The sequence below is a fragment of the Ctenopharyngodon idella genome, chromosome 7, assembly GCF_019924925.1.
Source record: "Ctenopharyngodon idella isolate HZGC_01 chromosome 7, HZGC01, whole genome shotgun sequence".
In the NCBI taxonomy this organism is placed as follows: Eukaryota; Metazoa; Chordata; class Actinopteri; order Cypriniformes; family Xenocyprididae; genus Ctenopharyngodon; species Ctenopharyngodon idella.
Window position 1 is genome coordinate 34,921,854 of NC_067226.1, and position 20,904 is coordinate 34,942,757.

General features: G+C 36.7%; 2 protein-coding genes across 2 annotated transcripts in view; both read right to left on the reverse strand.

Moving 5' to 3' along the window:
- Positions 1 to 1,645: 1,645 nt before the first annotated feature.
- LOC127515645 (fucolectin-1-like) lies at positions 1,646 to 20,781 on the reverse strand. Its single transcript, XM_051899524.1, has 6 exons — positions 20,723 to 20,781; positions 3,132 to 3,437; positions 2,567 to 2,706; positions 2,086 to 2,177; positions 1,919 to 2,015; positions 1,646 to 1,822 (listed from the first exon to the last, which is right to left on the reverse strand). Exons 1-6 carry the CDS (start codon positions 20,779 to 20,781, stop codon positions 1,782 to 1,784), a joined length of 735 nt encoding a protein of 244 aa, XP_051755484.1. The 3' UTR covers positions 1,646 to 1,781.
- The window catches only part of LOC127515646 (fucolectin-1-like), a 38,944-nt gene continuing 37,980 nt past the window's right edge, over positions 19,941 to 20,904 (reverse strand). The window contains exons 20-21 of the mRNA XM_051899525.1: positions 20,779 to 20,875; positions 19,941 to 20,658 (exon numbers count right to left, since the gene is read on the reverse strand). The gene's annotated coding sequence lies outside the window, so the exon portion shown is untranslated. The remainder of the gene's footprint in view (positions 20,659 to 20,778; positions 20,876 to 20,904) is intronic.

Below are 20,904 nucleotides of genomic sequence, written 5' to 3' on the forward strand. Positions count from 1 at the left end.
AAGGGTTCTGGTCGTCCCAAACGTCTTCCATTTAAGGATTATGGAGGCCACTGTGCTCTTAGGAACCTTAAGTGCAGCAGAAATTTTTTTGAATGGCCCAGCCAGAGCCCTGACTTAAACCCAATTGAGCATCTCTGGAGAGACCTAAAAATGGCTGTCCACCAACGTTTACCATCCAACCTGACAGAACTGGAGAGGATCTGCAAGGAGGAATGGCAGAGGATCCCCAAATCCAGGTGTGAAAAACTTGTTGCATCTTTCCCAAAAAGACTCATGGCTGTATTAGATCAAAAGGGTGCTTCTACTAAATACTGAGCAAAGGGTCTGAATACTTAGGACCATGTGATATTTCAGTTTTTCTTTTTTAATCTGCAAAAATGTCAACAATTCTGTGTTTTTCTGTCAATATGGGGTGCTGCGTGTACATTAATGAGGAAAAAAATGAACTTAAATGATTTTAGCAAATGGCTGCAATATAACAGAGTGAAAAATTTAAGGGGGTCTGAATACTTTCCGTACCCACTGTATATATATATATATATATATATATATATATATATATATATGGTGACTCCCCATCCCATGTCGCCCCAGGACCCGATTGTTGGTTTCCAATTGAAAAAAAGGGTGGGTTTTAGGTGGGTTTGTCATAAAAAGACGAATATAAGAAGTAAATGATAAAGAATTAGGTGTAAGGCTTGTTTTCTTGATGCTCAAAGTTAATAATGAAGTGTGATTTTTTTTTTTTTTTTTTTTTTTTTTTTCCCAAACCACCTCGCCCTCAAATCCTGCCCTGCAGCTAATTTCATTGGTTAAGGTTACAATGACAGGTAGGTTTAGGGATCAGTGTTTGGTGTAGGCCAGTGGTTCCCAAACTTTTTTACTCGAAGGCCCGCCTCCTCTCTGAATCAATACTGCAATCAATATATTATTTAAATTAATTTTAAGTTATCTTCCCCCTCCCTATGGAGGATGACTGAGGCCCCCTAATGGGCCGTGGCCCACAGGTTGAAAACTACTGTTGTCAGAAGCCAGCATTGGCCTGGCTTCTGACGTCACACTTGGATGTGGGCCGGGTTGGATGTCCACCGCAGACTGCGGCAAGACGCTTCTCCCCTACGGTCTCGTGGACTTTGCGGACACACACACACAGTGGCCATTTTAAGTCCTCAAGACCGAAAGTGAACATAAAGTGTGCCATTTGGGACAGAGCCATTAATGTCGAGTAACAACAGCTCCTCTACCTGAGGGGCCTTTACTGGATGAAGCTTAATAACTGCAGGTTGAACGTGTCATTTGAATTTAAAGATGTGTTATGTCAAACTGACTCATTAGAATCATGAATCATATGCAGTTTACAAATCTGATAGCAAACTAAATATGTATGATTAATATGACGCCTCACGGCACCTTTTGGATGAAGATGATGTTGCAGTTTTTTTTTTTTAAGATAACATTAATAAATTACTTTATAATATTATTGGCTCTGCTTGTTCCTTTTATAAATGCCTTTGGATAAAAGAAATCAATATAAATGAATGCTAAATAAATAAATGTATATGAAGGATTGCTAAAAAATAAATGTGAACATTAAAAATTCAATAATATAATGTATAATTCGGTTTATTTTTATATTAGCGTAATAACAGAGATGACAATGCACAATACATAAAAAGAAAATGTAATAAAATTAAGTAAATTCTAAATTGCAGTAAATAGTTCATCATGAGGAAAAGTGAAAAATGAAAAATGAGGAACATCAAAGCTGATCCGTAGAGTGTTTAGGTTTTCACGTCATCACCATTTCTGTGAGCACATTGAGCTGTAAATGAAAAGTTCATTACATCATAAAGGCATCATTTCCAATTAATTTGTAATATACGCATTCATTTTAATGAATCAACATTCTTACACTCACCGGGTGCAGCTTCCTTCCGTATCACTTCCTGTTTGGGCAGTTGAGACCAGCGCAGCGTCACGTTAGATATCCCTCTTCCCGCCAGAGCAGATTCCAGCTGTAACAAGCACATCTCTTAAAACTGCTATGAATGTGCTCAGATTTCTGTACGTTTCTCTCTCTCTCACCTGCGTCAGGAGCCGGGCTCTCGCTGTGGCTTCAGACAGACTCAAGCTGGACTTCAATTTCATCTTCACAAATGTTTGCTTTAAACAAGGACCTGAAACACACACAGGATGTAGATCAGTGGTCCTGATGGGTCACAGACAGCAGAGGAAAACAAAAGATAAATACATATAATCATGCATTTTTAGGATCCCAAAATATATCGTTGCATCCTTTGTTTTTGGCAAAGGCCGTGTGTCTATAATATCTATTCTGGTGCAAATTCATCTGTCACTTAAGATTAAACAGATGCAACATGGACAGATCCTCAAAAATCATCACAAAGTAAAACAAAATATGACCCAGAGGATGTTAAATACATGTTCACGTGCAGTGAGGATGAACGTGGTTTAGTGTCAAACACAAATGTGTTTTATTGACTGCTGAGAGCATGTATAATCAATAATAAATGGGCATATTTCAACATAGTTTGTTTGATCAGACCTTCTCCATAGACCTCCACCTCACACAGAGTGAGAAACCTTAAATGTCCAGGAATGATCAGATTCACATATTGACCGTCCATATTGTTACAAACGTAGGTGGACGAAACACCAGCTGGAATACTAGAAATCACAGCACATCTACAGAGAGACACAGAAAACTTCATTTAGACTTTATTCTTCCCGCACTTGTGTTTCAGGCTCGAGGAATCAGGGATTTCTATGGATACAATGGAGGCGTTTCAGGGAGTTCAGAAACAGTGACACTGATATAGAGAATAATGCTGCCTTCATGTGCTCTCGAAATTATCGTAAATACGAGTTTCTTAGGTAAAAATTGCACATGAACGCCCTCCCATTTTGAAATTTCTGATAGCACGTGAAGGCAGCTTAACTCCCGCTGGAGGGACTTTGGAACTTTGCAGAGCTTTTTCATGATCAAACAGCAACATTACACACTAAAAAAGAAAGATGAAGATATTAAAAAGCATAATAGGACCCCTTTAAAAGATTCCAATAATATTAGTACAACATTCTCCTAACTCCTAGGTGAAAGAGGATCTTACATGGGATTGTTGTTGCCGTTGTTCTCCAAAGAGTTTCCGATGCGAATCTCCGCTCCGTTTATTCGTTCTGCACAGCATTCGTTTATGTTAGTAATAATCACTCTAGTAACTCGGTAAGTATCACGCAGATCCAGCCTCCACCACGGGTTAGTCTGATTAGTAGTTGACGAGCATGCGGACCACGACTTCACCAGACCCGGATTACCATCAACGGCCCTTTCAGCAAACCAGAGGCCGTATGTCGATGACTGCGTGACATTTCTTCTCAGTGCCAAATTTCCTGGAGAATGAAGAGATGCTGAAAACCTACTGTATGTTACCTTACAGACTTATGCTGCTAATAAGAATCCCTAAAACGGTCACATACAACATATTCTGAGATGAAAGACTTTTTGCTGTACGTTTTGCTCCTGTATCTTTACTAGATTGCCATGATCCTTCCAGAGGCCTCTTGGGGGGGGCATTCTGACTTGTTTACACTGTTAAAGAGCTGCATTCTCATGCTAAACATGGCCAAAGTTTCAAAACACGAGTTGGACGTATGGCTGAGTATTTCTATACCAAATATACTACTTCCGGTTGTGGACGTTTTGCTGAATTGTTTTCGAGTAAGGCATGTTTCACGTAACAAAGGGCGGAATTCGTTGTATAGGCACTTCTCCCTGATAAGTGCGCACACACACACATCACCCAGAGCAAGAGCGAGAGCACGTCCATCAACACGCTTTGTTCGGGATACAGAAGCTGAGAGATTTTTCAACAATGGCTGTGTCCCAATTCAGGGGCTGCACCCTTTGAAGGCTGCATACATCATCAAGGCTGCCTCATTTAAGAAAAATAACCATTAGATTGCAAAGTAAGAAAGAAATTACAGTATTTTACACCTCACAATGAATATCAGTCAATTTCATTATGGTTTCTTTTCTTAAATATGACATCCTTGATGAAGTATTCAGCCTTCAAATGCGACCTCCGGAGGACGCAGCCTGCGAAATGAGACGCAGCTCCTGTCACCAAAGGAGTGTGTTTTTGGTTGTGAGGGAAAGATTACCTTTTTCAGCTTCCCAAAGAACTCAGCGTTAAGGGAACAGTGGATGAAGTTTGTTTTTCCGGGGCAGCAACGGAGTTGTGCATGGGATTTCGGTGATGAATGCTTTGTAAACAAGTCCCAGTTCGGCGCTAGATTTGCAGATCGCGGGCGAAGAGTAAAACTGCATCAGACGTTTGTGTTTTGTTGGCATTCGGTACGCAAGCGCATGAAATAACAAACATTTTTGTTCCCTTTATATTTATAAAGATGTCACAGCTTGCAGACGATCTCTACGCAAAAGCTGCGCACGCTCGTGACACTTTGGCTCTGCCCACGGCAGGCACGCCTCCAGGAGCTCAGCTTTTTTCGGAAAGACTCGGTACAGCGTATCTATTTTTTATAAATATGATAAAACTAAAGACTTTTCAGAGATATGAAGGATGCAATACTACTCTATATGTACTCAAGATTAACATGAGATTGGCAGAAACTGTGTGTGATACCCCCCCTTTAAATATTCAATAAATAATATGGTGACACTTTTCAAATTGGTTAACATTAGTTAATGCATCAAAGGGGTCATGAACTGAGAAATCAAATCTTTTGACATATAAGAGGTCATTGTATTATAAAAATATCCTGTAAGTTTCAGAACTCAAAACTTCCTCATTAGTTCAAAAACAGCGTTTATTGAAACCAAGTTCAGAAAACATCTTATGATGTAATAGTGCGACAAAAGACCGCATCTGTAGAAGAAGATCAATGCGTCAGTAAGGCCCTGTTTCCACCTGGTATTAAGGTGTGTTTTGGTCGATCGGATCACAAGTGTACAGCGCTAAATACAGGTGTAAACGGGTTGTAAAATGTTTTGAGTTTGTCCACTTTCGACCACTTCCAGAGGTAGCAGAAAACGCATTTGACTTTCATAGTGTAAACGCTCATGTGGTCGAATGTGTTTGAACAGACACTAAAGACCAACTACTCTGTGCCGACTGACATAACGTGTAAACATTATGGAAAGTGCGCTAGCCAGACGGGATTAAACTTTGTCGGCTGAAGACCCAAGTTTTGCTTGAAGACGAAAAACTTACCAAGCACAATGTTCTCTCACCATTCCTGATTTCTAACAGACACTCACAGCGTTTGGCTGGTCTTGCAGCTGTCAGAGCAGAAACGAAAGCTGATGTTCTCTGTATGTTTTTCCATCGTCTCCAGGCGTGTTCATATGTAAATCATATGAGCTTATTTTGTCCATTAGATAGAAAGATCTGAAAAAGCTCATACATTCACCCACCCATAGAACCTCCCCTTGAAGAAATCAGGACAGAAGTGATTGAAAGTGGACAAAAGAGACGGATTAAAACACCAGGTGTAAATGGGAATGTGTCTCCCTCATCTACTTGTGATCCGATTGACCAAAACGCATCTTAGCACCAGGTGGAAACAGGGCCTAAGACTGTTTGTTTGTTCCCTTCATTTTAGATTGCGTTTTTAAACAAGACACGGTTCAACGCATGTTTTTCAGAGAGACTGAAAATAAAAGATGCAGTGCCGACTACAATAACGTCACAACACACAAGTGTGAGTAACACTGTTTTTACCACATTTGCTTTGTCTGATATAGATCTATGCCGCAGTCAAACTGAATATTTATTATTATTATATGCAGATTATTTGCCGTTCTCTCCCTTGCTTTCACATTTTTGGGGTTATTGCGCGTAGAGAACGCTACTTTTGTTATTGTTTTGATCAAAGCCATTCGCTGTAATCCTAAATAAATGCTTCATTGAGTGACATCTTTTGTTTTGTCATCAGTAAGAAAAATCAAAAAAACAAAGAAAAATTTTAAAAATTAAAATTCAGACTGTCTGATCTGTTGAAAAAGTGTTGCTATTAATAACTATTAATTAAACTATTAATAACATATAAAACAAAAAATTACTAAAGAAAATACTGAATCAAAAAACATTTTCAATAAAACATCAACATCTAAACCTCTCTTAATTATCAAAAAAGAACTTCTGCTGTGATCTTGAGAGATTTATTATCTTCTTTTATCTTCATTTTATTTCAGGCTGTGTGGTTTTAAGTCAGTTGTAGTTGGTGTTTTATTTTGATGACCCAACATCACATCACAAAGTGATGCTAATTCAGTGCAGTTAACATTTATGCATTAACATTGATTTAACATTGTTTCGAAGGTTGCTTGCTATCTGGGCAGTGTAACAAACAATGGTACATTCATTCATAATTCCATTTACATGAAACATGGTAAAAGTTATCCTGTCAATTATTATTAACAGCGGTAACTCCAAGTAACTATTTTAATATGACAAACTGTTACACAATCATAGTAGTGGTCATTTACTTGAATTACAAGTCTTGAATGACAAATGTTTTTTATGTAAAAATGGGGGAAATTTTTACACCTGGTATTTTAATCCATCTCTTTTGTCTACTTTCAACCACTTCTGTCCTGATTTCTTCAAGGGGAGAGTCTATGGGCAGGTAAATGTATGTTTTGTTTTTTGTTTTTCAGATCTTTCGCTCTAATGGACAAAATAAGCTTGAGCAATTTACATATGAATGCACCCAGAGAGAACGGAAAAACATACGGAGAGCATCAGTTTTCGTTTTTGGTCTGATATCCACAAGACCGGCCGAACGCTGTAAGTGTGTGTTAGAAATCAGGAAAGGTGAGAGAACATTGTGCTTGCTGGACACCAAAATCACCAGAGTTAAATAAACTCTGCTCAGAGTACATATGGTCCCATTCTAAATAGTGTTATAACATCAACATCTAAACACGTAATACACATGTGCATGACATCACCGTTTTCACACATTCGCGTTTTTGCAGTTTACACGGAGATGACAACGGTAGTGTTTTTTAAAAAACTTGCACTTTGAAACCCGTTTTCAAAAGTTTGCGTTTTCAGGCCACCAAAACACTGTTGTTGTGTAATTCAACAGCCAAAATGCATAAAAAGTTTTTTGTTTTTAGTTGAAAAAGATAGAGAGGGACCATATGTACTCTGAGCAGAGCTGATTTAACTCTGGGGATTTTGCTGTGTATGTTTTTCGTCTTCAAACAAAATTTGTGTCTTTAGCTGACAAAGTTTTAATCCCGTCTGGCTAGCTCACTTCCCATAATATTTACGCGTTAAGTCAGTCAACGGATAGTAGGCAGTCTTTAGTGGCTGTTCGAACACATGAGTGTTTCCACTACGAAAGAAATCCAGTCAAATACGTCATTTGGAAGTGGTCGAAAGTGGACAAGCTCAAAACTTTTTACACACGTTTACCTGTATTTAGCATCATCCAAAAAGCATATTAATACCAGGTAGAAACAGGGCCTAAATGTTTAAATCATGTTTGGTTTGAGGCACTAAGTAGCAGCTAAACTACATATTCATGAGTACAGCAGTATATTTGACATACAGTGTGTGAAACTAATTATTACTGTTGTACAGATATTCTTTCACACATTTTCTGCTTGTTCTTCCAGTGTTTTCTGTGTTAGCGGAAACTGCAGCACAATTATTTGAATTAATTGATTTTAGATCAACCCTAAATGGCAGGAAAAAAACAAAAACAAATGAAGTATGGATGCTTTACATGTCTCATCCCAACTATCTGTTAAGGCACAGTCAAATATTTAGTCAAAGTACATCATTTTAAACACGCCAGTGACTGTAAACAGGAGTGCATATGGCTGCTGTTATAAACCTATAGTACTTTTGTTAAAGAATATAAGAAAATACATGTTCATGATTTATTCATGATGATAAATTGTGGTTAGATTAAAATGAATTAATGTGAATTAGACATGTAATAGTGTTTAACTCACAAAATCTAACCTTCTGTTCCGTTCGCCTTCATTTGAACTGAGAAAAACCCTTTTGAAAGAAATGAGAAACACAGAAAGAAACTTTAAAATTGAAGCCAAAACATTTTGTTAGATTTACACTTAAAACCACAGGGGAAGAAACTGTTTGCCATTAGGGTATGAAAAAACTTACACAGTCATAGTAAATTTATCTTATTTTGTGTTTTAGGGATTAGAATTTTTTTACTGGAAAACTACAACGACAAAAGCTAAATATTTTGTATATTTTAGATTGTCTTTTAGGGTCTTATGAAAAGTGTTTCTGCATTTAAAAGAAAAATCTGGAATCACTAAGATATTAGACATATGGAAGATGTTTTACTCACCCAGTAAAAGCGACAGACTCCTGTAGAAAACCCTTGTGTTCATTTCAAGCGCTTCCCGATTCTTTCTGCTTTCGGCCGAAGATGTTTGAATGAATGATTACTGCCAGAGATAGAGGGATGAGAGACACATTAGATCAGCTTTCCATATCAGTGTGTCTTCCGTCCGTCTGTGTCATTTCAGTCACATGATACTGTTTCTCCTCCTCCGTTTTCACATTTTAAGTTTAAAATGACTCATTATGCCTCATCAGGGAGTAATTTTAACATTTCGTAGAAAAAAAAAAAAAAAATAAGAATGCAGATTTGCACAATTCTGCCTGTCATATGGAAAGCTAGTCCTAGACTGAAATGCATGTTTGAGCTGTTTTAACTGAAAGCAACTTGCACTGGCATATCTTAAAATATCTTAAAATGTGTCAAAGCCATTGTTTTGTTTAAAGATGCACACCAGTAATGTTTTTTTCTAGGGTCTGTTTATAAAAGCTACTTAAAAGTCCTAATTGAACTAAGTCCTAATCCTGATTTAGCCTAAGCCCTGTCTATGAAACCGGGCCTATTACTGATAAAAATAATATTTATTAATATTCAAATACTATTACAATAATAATTTATTTCCAGTCCTGATTTCACTGATTTCAGTGTACTAAAAGCACATTGTCATGACACTTTAATCCCAAGCAACTTGCAAATGAGTATTTCATCATAATGCATCACTGCTTGCAGATTATCACAAGAGTCAGCAATATTTGCAGTACACAGTGCCAAGTTTGAAGTATAAGTTGGATTAGCATTTTTATTTTTATTATTATTATTATTATTATTATTATTCGTTCCTCACAATTTTATGTCAGTCAGGTGACCTTGGAGAAATCAGCAGAATTCTTCAGAATTTACCGAACAATGTTCAAAACATCACAGAAAGCCAAGTTTTTATATTTTGGTATAAAAGCACACATCCCTCAGGAAGCAGTGCACCGCCTGCTGGTAGATACTGTAACTTCATCTTAAAGACTTCATCTTAAGGCCGGAACACACCAAGCCGACGCCGACGAACTAGTGGCGACGAAAGCAGACTGCGGGGTTGGCTCATGTCGGCAGCGTCTGTGTCCAAAGTTGCCCTGACACACCAAACCGACGCTTGACACCTGACGGCCAAGTAGCATGTCATTCTGCGCCTGCGCAAGATGAAATGCATTTCCGTACCAGCAGGTGGCAGTAGCTGAACGCCCAATCAGAATGATCAGATGGCCCGACGGACCGACGAGCTCCAACGTCGATTCAACATTTCGAATCGGCCGAAAAAAAGCCGACGAGGACCAACTTCAGCCGACGGTGCGAAACACACTGAGAAAACTTAGTCGGCCGACCGTCGGCTTGGTGTGTTCCTGCCTTTAGTCTGCAAGATAGCTACATTTTACATCCTAGACTGTTCTCCCAAGATTCTGAAAACAAAACATTAGACAGCTAAACAAAATAATATGTAGCCTAATTTACTTGAGGTTCTAACAAAATGTTCTATTTAATGTTATAAATGATTCTATTAAACTATTTTTTTTTATTATTATTATTTAAATGAATTCATTGTGTAAAAAAAATCATTTGAAATTCATGAACGAAGACTTGTTTCATTCAGAGTTTTTTAACGAATTTCGTCAAATATCTTTTAACAGTCACTGGTCGCCTCCTACAGGCTTAACAGTGTAATAGATTAAATCTTTATAAAGCGTAACATTAGTTTTAAAAGGCATTTTCTCATTTTTACGGAGCCCCACACATGACATGCAGGGGAAAAAAGTAAATTGTGCGCACGCTTTACTAAGTCGTTCCCTCGATTTACTAAATCTTGCGCATGATTTATTATTTCACTCTCTCGATTTGTTAAAACGTGCGCACAATTTATAAATTGAGGGAACGACTTAGTAAAGCGTGCGCACAATTTAGCCTACTATTTTTTTTCCTGCATATCATGTGCGGGCTCCCTACATTTTGATTGCGACTGCTGCAACATCGGTGTTTATATCCGGACTATAAACTTTTAACATATTTTCGTATGTTTGCAACAAAGGAATAGTATTACTGTCAGCTGAAAACACTGTTTGTGAAGCTGTTTGCTTCAAAATTAGCTAGAAAAATGAACTCTAGAGAGGAGCTCAGAGCTTCTGGCGCACTCAGTGTCTGAATTCAGTCAGTCGTTTTCAATCACTTCAAGTGGACTATATTAGAGGACTAATGTAGGGAATAGTGAATGAGGGTATAGGGGGCGATTTCGAACACAACATATAAGTTCTACGAGGATGTGATCGCTTTTTATGTCAGAACCTCGTAATTATGGTAATTCCGTCATGATGTGAGCATACCTTTATTTTAAAGTGCAAAGTACTGAAAATTAAAATGTGTAAATGCATAAAGTTTTATAAAGAACACTAGTTCTAAGTGTGCCCCATCAGATAATCTTTTTGCCCACTTGAACAAATACAGGAAATCTGTCATGTAAGTAGACAAGCGGTCAGATGCAAAGACCTCAAGTGTTGGCATCATGTTTTCAGTGTTGTCATGATGTCATTTTAGTCACATGACATTTACACCTCAGGTGATTGGCTGCAACTTCACATCTGTGCCCAGTGTCTGATCTGTTTGTTTTCTAAGATCCAATGTTCCTTCCACGTCCTAAAACATCCAACATTGACTTGCTATTAATGATATTGTTCAGTAAATGTTCTCAAGAGTGTTCTTAAATGTGTTTGTCAATATCTTGAATGTTACTGTAATCAGTGGTTTTGTTCTAAAGGACAATGATTATGAAATGCAGTGTGATGACATGGACGTGAACATTTACCTACTCATTTACATTGAGGTTTCTAGAAGATACCTTCTTAGAAAATGACTCTCAAGAAGTTGTTTGTCTTGTCCACCGGAGTCTATTTCTTGAGTTTTGTTTTTGTGCGTGCGTGTGTGTGTGTGTGTGTGTGTGTAAATGATAATTTCAAGATTCAACAACCTTAACTTCTTAAGACTCGCTCATCATTTCTACTGTAATAATGTTTGATCATAAAGTGTTTTATGTACTCGGTTGTGCAAATCATTTGACTATGTATACAAGTAGCTAAAATTCTTTTGCCTATGTAAATGATGTTGACCTCGTCTATTGTTAGTAAAGAAGCTAGGAAATTACAGGATTGTTGTGACATGCCGTATGAACAAAAGACATAGCTTACGCATTTTCCTTTTTCTTAAATTAAATCTTTCCCCGCCAGTGACAAGTTTTTCCAGCAATCCATGTTTTCACTGTTATATGGTAGGGGTCACTATTACACATCTAGTGAAAGAGTACAGAATCTCTGGAAAACACAGTTGTGGCTAGAAGGGATACAGTTACAGCCGGAAGTGAGGCAAAATCTCAGGATAAATAACAGTAAATTAAATTTGCTACCTACCCCAACCCTAAACCTACCCTTGCAATACTGCAAATACAGTTATTAAATTAAATAAATAAATATTAAATGACGTAATCTTGATGTGCACATGCCCAGTGGCCGTAGCTGTATCCTTTCTAGTCTTTTCCGGAAAACACAGGCGAAGAAGAAGCAAATGTAAAATAACGCAATTATCAACATTAAACAGCATATAAATCAAAACTGCCTGCAGTAACATGTTTTGGCTTGCAAAGTCACGGGTCACGGGTCACAGGTCACGGCACATTTAATGACCCAGTTTCACAGGGAAATTCTCTAGCTGACAAAGCAGCAAAGCGAGCCACCATAGTCAACCTCAGACGCAGCTGCTTGGCATTTATGAAATGCTGCATTATTTGATGGGAGAAATGACAACCATCAGACTGATCTAAATCATGGTTTGGCACGTCATGGGTTAGGATTGTGGGTTGAGAATGTTTTCAACTGTCACAGGGACCGTTTGCTTTACAAATTAGTTTGTGAATTCTCTTTTGCATCTGAAATTGATTTTCTTGGTCCATGCTTGTTTCATTTGACTTTCTATTTAATCATGACTCTCATTGAACAGTTCTTAATATAGCCATTTTTGTCTCACGAAGTACATTTTAATAATCTAAAGAACTGTTTTCCACTATAAATAACCTTTTGTCGATGGAAAGATTCCATTGATGTTAAAGGTTCTTTATGGAACCATCAACACCAAAGAGTACAACTTACTGAGAAATACTACAACACAATATGAGAATAACACGAGAAGAGCCGCAATATTGTTCAAAAATTGCTTAGAAAATCACGAGCTAATGTGAGAATTATGATGGTAACTAGCAAAACATTGAAAACCAATCACATTTAAATAAAGTTGACCTCAAAAAAGAAGAAACCAGTAATCACAGCTACTGTACACTCTAAAGTTTTTAAAAGGAGGTTTTTGTAGCCCTAGAAGAACCATTTTGGAACCTGAACAGTTTTAAAATAAGAAAATAATGGTTCTTTTTTAGTATTCTAAAGAACCTTTTTGCATGTAAAAGAAAAGGTTGAAGGACATTCCAGTTTATCCTTGTCACAAAAACAGTCTTTCTGAACATCAGCAGCTTGCAGTGGCGCTGACATCTGCGTTTGAGACAAAAAGCCAAAAAAGTGCACAGACCGAGAATTCTGTGAAGCTGACGGCTCACTGTTTAAGGTTTGAGTGGGTGATGTACTTATGTGGAGCTCAAGCACTGATTTACATCATTCAAATACACACAAAACAACATGGAAATGATCAGTGATCAGGCTGATGGAGTGGAAAGGCGGGTTCAACATGCATGTGCAGAAGATACTAACATCACACATAGAGATGCACGATATATCGGCCACCATATCGGTACTGGGCAATAAGTTCATTTTTTATGTTATCATTATCAACCTGATAAGAAAATTATTAAAGCCGATAAATAATTTCCTTCAGCTGAGACACTTCAGATGCGCACTGTTCACCATGATGGTTTTGAATTATTTGAAATATGGAATCTGGAATATTAGAATCACTTTGAAAAGGAAAATGCAGTTAAGTGCAACATGTGCAGCGCAAATCTGTCATGTAGGCTACACTGTAAAAAAAAAATTTTTTTTTTTTTTTTGTCATTTTCTTTTATTTCAAATTTTACCCAAAACTCTGTAGAATTACAAATAATATCTGTATAATTAACAACTTGGCTGTTATTTTAAGTATTATGCCATTATGACGAATTTAATTCTCTTTTTTTTTTTTTTTTTTAATACAGTCAAATGACTGGCAGCAACGGAACATTTAACACTAACAGATCTCTCAGCATCTTCACTTATTACAATCCAGTTTGACTTTATTTAATAAAGAAGTTCTTATTGAGAATAATGAAGTATTTGCTTTAGTTGGGCTCTTGACCCTTGACTTTCTAACTATATTTTATCTCTGGCTTCTTTAACTATGTGTTTATAAAGCACATTTGTTATGGCAAAAAATTTGATCAGATAAAGTTGCCTACTTAAGTACTTATTGATGATCATCAATAAGTCATCATAGTGGCATGATTCACTGATCTCATCCAGAGTCAGATCTCTGATAATAATTGCTGTTAATTTCACATTATTTACAGTAGTGCTGTGATATTATAGAATCAGTCAAGTCAAGTCACCTTTATTTATATAGCGCTTTTTACAATGTAGATTGTGTCAAAGCAGCTTTACATTGATAACCGGTACATTATTTGTCTGCACAGCAGCTCTTAAAGAATAGTGTCAATGCAGGCAGATCAAAGCATTGTGTTATAACAATCAGATATTCTGCATTTTTTCAAGCCATTATACAGAAAATGTTTTGAGCTTTATCTTTTTAGACACACACAGAGACATCAAGAATCAAAATCATCAAAAAGATTTTGCTGTGACTTGGGTAGCTTGTTTTGTTATGTTCAGAGTTGATCTGTTTATCTGAATATTTTGTTGATTGTCAATACATGATTATATCATCATTAAGTAGCCAACATCATCTGATCAGATTGTTTTTTTTTTTTATCAGATTTTGCCATAACATACATGCTTTAGAAACACAGTTAAATCAGCCATAGAAAAAGTAGTGTTAAAAAATGAATGGTCCAAATAATATGAACACTGATCACCATAATGGTGACATCCAACTGTATTATTTTCAATAAAACATCAACATCTAAACCTCTGTTAATTCTCATTAAGAACTTCTGTACATGTATGAAGGAAAGTCAAACTGGATTGTAATAAGTGAAGATGCTGAGATCTTGAGAGATGGATTTAAAGGGTTTTTGTTGTCTGAGTTTTGTGAGTCACCATCGTGCTGAAGAATAGAGCCTGTGCTTCAGTCCATTTTTTTAAGCATGCATCCTAATTTTGAATATCTTCTTAAGGCCCCTTCACACCAAGGACTATAACTATAATGATAATGATAAAGATATAGGAACTGATCCTATTCTGAACGAATACTAATAATGAAACTCATAGATGGGTGAAATATGCTGAGTTTGCAATAAAATATGTTGAGTCATTTAGATAGATGTAGACAAGCACGGAAAGAAAAACTGTATGAAAATGAATCTGAAGTACCGGTCATTTCTTTTGTTCTCTTCTGACGCTTGAGATTCTCAAAGATCATCATTTTCATTTGCATTTTGGCAGATTTGTTTTGTAAATAAGTCTTGACGTGAGAGATGAAGGTGAGCAGAGAAAAGCAATTCTGGAGGTCCAATGAAGTGTGAAATATATTCAGCAAGCTGCCAGAGAGCATCTCATAAGGGTGGAGACAGAAGCTGCAAAGACACAGACAAATAAAAAGAGGGAAGCATGTTTAAAGAGAGAGAAGACAGAGAAACTTCAGATCTGACCATCACAGGTGCAGTATGTCATCCACGTGTTAAAAGTCGCCTAACTTCAATTACTTTACAATATATGTGCACTGAGGATTTTCTTTATTCCAGTGACCGATCGGACCTGTAGTTAATGGTCTTTAAAACAAGATGGAGGGACTCGGTTACCTGTTTTTACTTTTTGGTGAGTATAATTGGCATACATCAGTCAGATGACGTAAAATTATAGATGCTGCTTAGCAGTTCTTTATGCAAATATTCAAAGTATCAAATGCAACATTAATCAACTTGTTACAAATCAATGGAAATTTTTGGTTTTTGCAACAGGTGTCTTTTCCAATCAGGGCAGTTCAGAAAACTTGGAAGGTAAAAAGTTCTGGTTAATGTTAGTTAATACAAATACAACTAATGATGCACCATAATAGGCTATTAACATAGAATTCTGGATTTAATTAATGAACTAGTAAATGTTGAAATTAACATTAAGATTAATAAATGCTTTAGAAGTAGTTGTCATTGTTAATGTAGTTACCTAATGTTAACAAATGAAACTTTATTTTAAAGTGTTACTATTTAAAGTTCTATTGAAACTTCACACATTTAAGTCTTATTTCTTTTCGGCCCACCGTCCCTTTTTGAATAAATGTGTTTGTTTTTGTTGTTGTGTTTTTTTTGTTTTTGTTTTTTTTTTTAGAGAATTTGGCATTAAAAGGAAAAGCTATCCAGTCATCCACATATTACCACTGGGGAGCTGCATACGCCATCGACGGCATCAGATACGCTCCCGGTGAAGCCTCATACTGCTCCATCACACTAAACACGCTCAGCCCGTGGTGGAGGCTGGACCTGCTGGATTATTACTACATTAACAGAGTGACCATCACCAACAGAGCAGACTGCTGTCCGGAGCGCATGACCGGAGTAGAGATCCGCGTCGGAAACTCTCTAGAAAATAACGGCAACAACAATCCCAGGTGAAATTTCTCGCTGAACGCATCCTCAGATTGGGATTGGAACAGGGCACCTAATGTGTCATGGTTTCTCTCTTTCTCTCTCCAGATGTGCTGTCGTTTCTTCGCCTGTTCCAGCAGGTGGTACTGTCAGTTTCTTGTGCGGTGGAATGGGTGGCCGTTATGTGAATATGTTCCTTCCTAAAATCCAGACTTTTCTCACGCTGTGTGAGGTGGAGGTTTATGGAACAGGTTAATTATTTCTGACCTAATTCTACACTGTTAAGATGCGGTCACATTTACCGTTGTTCAGCGAGCTTTTGTGGGCAGAATCTAGGCATTTAAATAGTAATCCGTGCAGTTAAAATTAGCTCATAATGTCTCGCAGATTTCGCATCAGGTTAAAGTTTGCTAATTTGCCGCATTGACAAGAAAGCTGCTTGGTTTGAAAGTGACTGTGTGAGCTGTTGTGCTTCATACATTGCTACATTTATTGACAAAGACAATGGTAATTAACAATTATTATTATTAGCCTATTTTTTGCCTGCTAAATTGACCGCTGTCCCACGATTTATCAGACACAAAAGTTGCCCAGATAGAATGTCAACTGATGGTAAAATGTGTAAAATGTGTTAAACTGAACTAAATCATTATCAAATTAGTGAAAATATTGTATAGATGTGTTTATTTGTGTTTATTTGATGCGCTTGTTGTTTTGCTTTTTTCAGTTTATAGGAAAAAAATGTTTCTGAGGATGAAATTAGCCTCTAGTGTTGATGCAGCTGCAGTGAACAACACATTTCTGCATCAGGTAAAAGAAAATGAGCAGATAAGTAGAGAAAAATGGACAAAATCAAATATAGGGTCAATTTATGGAATGATGATAAGACTTCCCGTTGTTGATGTTGAATTCCAATCAACATGAACAAAAACCAAACATCAATTTTGCTATTCGGTCTTTGTCAAGACTGATGGACTTTTTATTTGCGCCTGGTGCTGTTTTTGGTCACCGCTTGATGTCAGTTTGGTTCCTGAAATACTGGTTTTGGTGTGTTTTAGCTGCAGTCTGCTCTGGGGTTAAGTTTGGTCTCTGACGTAAAACTGTCCTGGACGAGACTCCCACATCGGGAAGTAACGCATGAGGCAAAAAACAACAACAAGGTAAATCTGAGACAAGTCGTCACACTTTATACTTTAGTACAGAGCAGGTTTATTTCTGAAAGTATCTTTTTAAGCATTCAAATGCCAAAATATATGCACTTTAATGGGCAAGGCAATACATTTCCTATCTTAAAATACATTTTGTGTGCACGCATAATAATATATTTTGGATGCATACATATATGTGCAAAATATATTCAAAAAAATGCAGTATACATCAGGCTGGAGAACATGATCATCAGGTTTAGTTCATGTTATTGATTATAAAGAATGCGGTCACAAAAATGATATTAAATTAGAAAAAAAAAAAAAGAAAAGTATTTTACATTTATGCAAAAACAAATATTAACATTTATGCAAATGGCCTATCTGAACACTAAATAAATTCATGATCACAGAGATAAATTACATATAATGATGTAATCAATATTTATGTTTTATTTTCAGGTTTTGTGCTGATAAACATTAATCCGGATACAGAGACCGACTCTTTCAAGCAGATATTTATTTCTTTATTTTTTATTGATTGAGTTATGTAATTGTTCTTGTTTTATATTCATTATCCTGACGTGGTTCACATAATTGGATGAATCATTCCATTTAAATCCGCATAAGTAAGTAGTTAAATGTATCAGTGTACATACAGTATGTGCATTATAGTTTCACTTTATCAATGAACATCTGGTCATTTCATCAATATAGCAGTTAATCTGAAGGATAATTCGGGGTTCAGAGACTTGAAACTTTGTCAGATGATAATATTGTTGCTCGCTACTCAGATACCCGGACTCGTCCAAATTGGCCAATAAGAGGCGCTACAGAAATCAAAAGTTGAAAATCGCTTATAACTCCTAGACTTTTTGTCCTAGAAGCAAGTGTCTTATATCATTGGAATCCTTATATATATTATATATATATATATATATATATATATATATCTCCGATTTCATTTCATTTTGAATTTTGTCCAAAACCTACTTTTGTGAACTAGTCCTAGGTTTTTTGCCCGATCGGAACCAAACCAGTGCAGAAATGTTCTCTGGAGTCTGAATATCAAAAGTTATCAAAAAAAAGTTGAAATTTTGATTCACGCTTGCTAAGGGGCACCAAAATGTCCGATGAGGGTGGAGCCACTTTTACTAAAATGGCTATAACTCGAGAACGAAATGAGATATTTGCATCAAACTTGGTACATGTGTAGGGGCTCAGTCTTTGGTCACGATAAAAAAAATCGATTGGACACTAGGTGGCGCTATAACTTTAAAAAAACTTGAAAACAGCTGTAACTATGCAACCGTTAGCCCGATCGACTTAAAATTTGGCATGCAGTGTCTTGGTCCAAGGGCGCATGACAATCTATGAGGACATTGGCTTATCTCAAAAAACATGGCCGCCATTGGCCAATGAAATTTGAGCACCTATTAGACAAGGTTAACGGAGGCCGATCGGAACGAAACTCAGTGGACATGTTAAACTCATGGGCCTAGAGGTCTGTAAGAATTTTGAAAGAAATCGGCCACTAGTTGGCGCTAATGAGTTTTTATGGCTCTGTAATCACATGGTGTTTCACAGATCCACCCAATATCATTTGATAGATCTCCTCATTCTGAACAACTCTGCCTCAAGAACCAATGCTGTCAATCAAAGCATTCATTAAATATTCATGATTATGTGAAAAACCTACTTTTGCGAACTGGTCCTAGGTTTTTCAGCCGATTCGAATGAAACCAGTGCAGGACAATTTTCTGGACTCTCTAGATCAATAATTATCAAAAAAAAAAAAAGTTGAACTTTACCCTTTGGGTCACTATAACAGGGTAATTTAGGAAATGGGCATGGCTAAATATACCCAAAAGCCTATAAAGCCTAAACAAAAACTCAGAACTTCACAAAAATAGGTGAGCACATGCAGCATATGACTCTAAAGAAGCATGCCAATTTTTATGGAGATCGGACCATAGGTGGTGCTATAACTGTTAAAAAGCTTTAAAAAAAAACATCTGTTTTTAATGGTTTTGGCTGAAAATGTATATAACTCTGGGTGTGATCGACTTATTTTCACAGGAGTGACGTCATTAGACTTCTGAATCATTGCTGAGTCCAACGATACCAAACATGCTAGGTTCTGCCTTATGGTTTGTGCTACATTGTGATTTAGCACTTAAAAAACTTTTGCGAATATCTTCAAAACCGTTAGTCCGATCGACACGAAACCAGCATAGGAAACACGGAACCTAAGTTGGTTTACTAAATGTCACAGCCCAAATGTCAAAATTTTGATAGGAAGTGGCAAAAAAATCCAATCAAAGTCGTTCATGGGTCATTTTTTATGCTCTCATATATATGCGTCTATAACTTTAACATGAAATGAGATATTTTCACCAAAATTGGCACACACATGTATGGACAGACTCTGAGGACATGCCAAAAAAATCAGGCAATAGGTGGCGCTATAACTGTCAAAAAACCTTTAAAACCATATTTTTTTCTGTAGTAAATTGCCTGACACTGTCATTTTGTGCCACCAGATGGCAGCAGAAGGCCACTAATGTAGTTCAAGGTTTCAAGGTTTTGTCATTTAAAATCCCTTTTAAACTATATAAATCCATATAATAACATTACAAATCACATTTTTTCAAGGTTTTCCACTTTATTTGTTCATTTGTTGTATATTTTTGCAATAATATAACATTACAATTACATTGAAATGAAATTGAAATTACATTGAAATTACATTGACCTGAAAATGATGAAGGGGGAACCTGGAATCGGCATTTTCTTACCTCATTATTGATTTCAAATATCAATATCTGCAACAAAATGTGTGTGTAAGCATGTTTAATTAATGGAGTTAACATGGAAAATAAACTTACCACAAAACAGACACTTTTAAAATGAAAGTTAATGAAAGTGAGCCAATAAGAGGTGCTCTGCTGCCACCTGCTGTTTAAAATAGTAATTTTGTCATACTACTCACTAATGTTGTTCTATAATTCACATTTAGTCTTAATAAAATCACTATTTTAACATATACTATCACTTTTTTTGTCAAAATTCATCACTACATTTTCATTAGAATAATAGTTGTAACAGTTATGTAACATTATGAGTAAAATGAAACCTGGAAAGGATGTTTTACTGAGATTTGCAGAAAACTTCTTTACCCATCATGTATTTCAAATACTGAATCTACAAGAAAATATATATGTGTGTGTGTGTATGTGTGTGTGTGTGTGTGTGTGTGTGTGTGTGTGGATAAGTGACAGGTGCTGTATGAATAACTGACATGCATGATGAATATAGTGAAACTCATGATGGCTGTTCGTCCTCTGAGAGTCTCCAGAGATCTGCTTCAGCAGGGATCTAGAAATGAAAATCACAGCTTCAGATGTTCCTCATCATTGACCACATCAATGAGGGATTTTACAAAATTTCTCCTAGATTCACTCTACTGTAGATGGCTGGTTGAAGGAACAGACTCACCATTTTCGACTTGTCTTTGGATCACTTCTTCTTCGGGTGTTTGAGACCAGCTCAGCGTTACATTGCTGATTCCTCTCACAGCCAGCACTGACGTCAACTGCAGTGAACACTTGTTAGTATTATAAT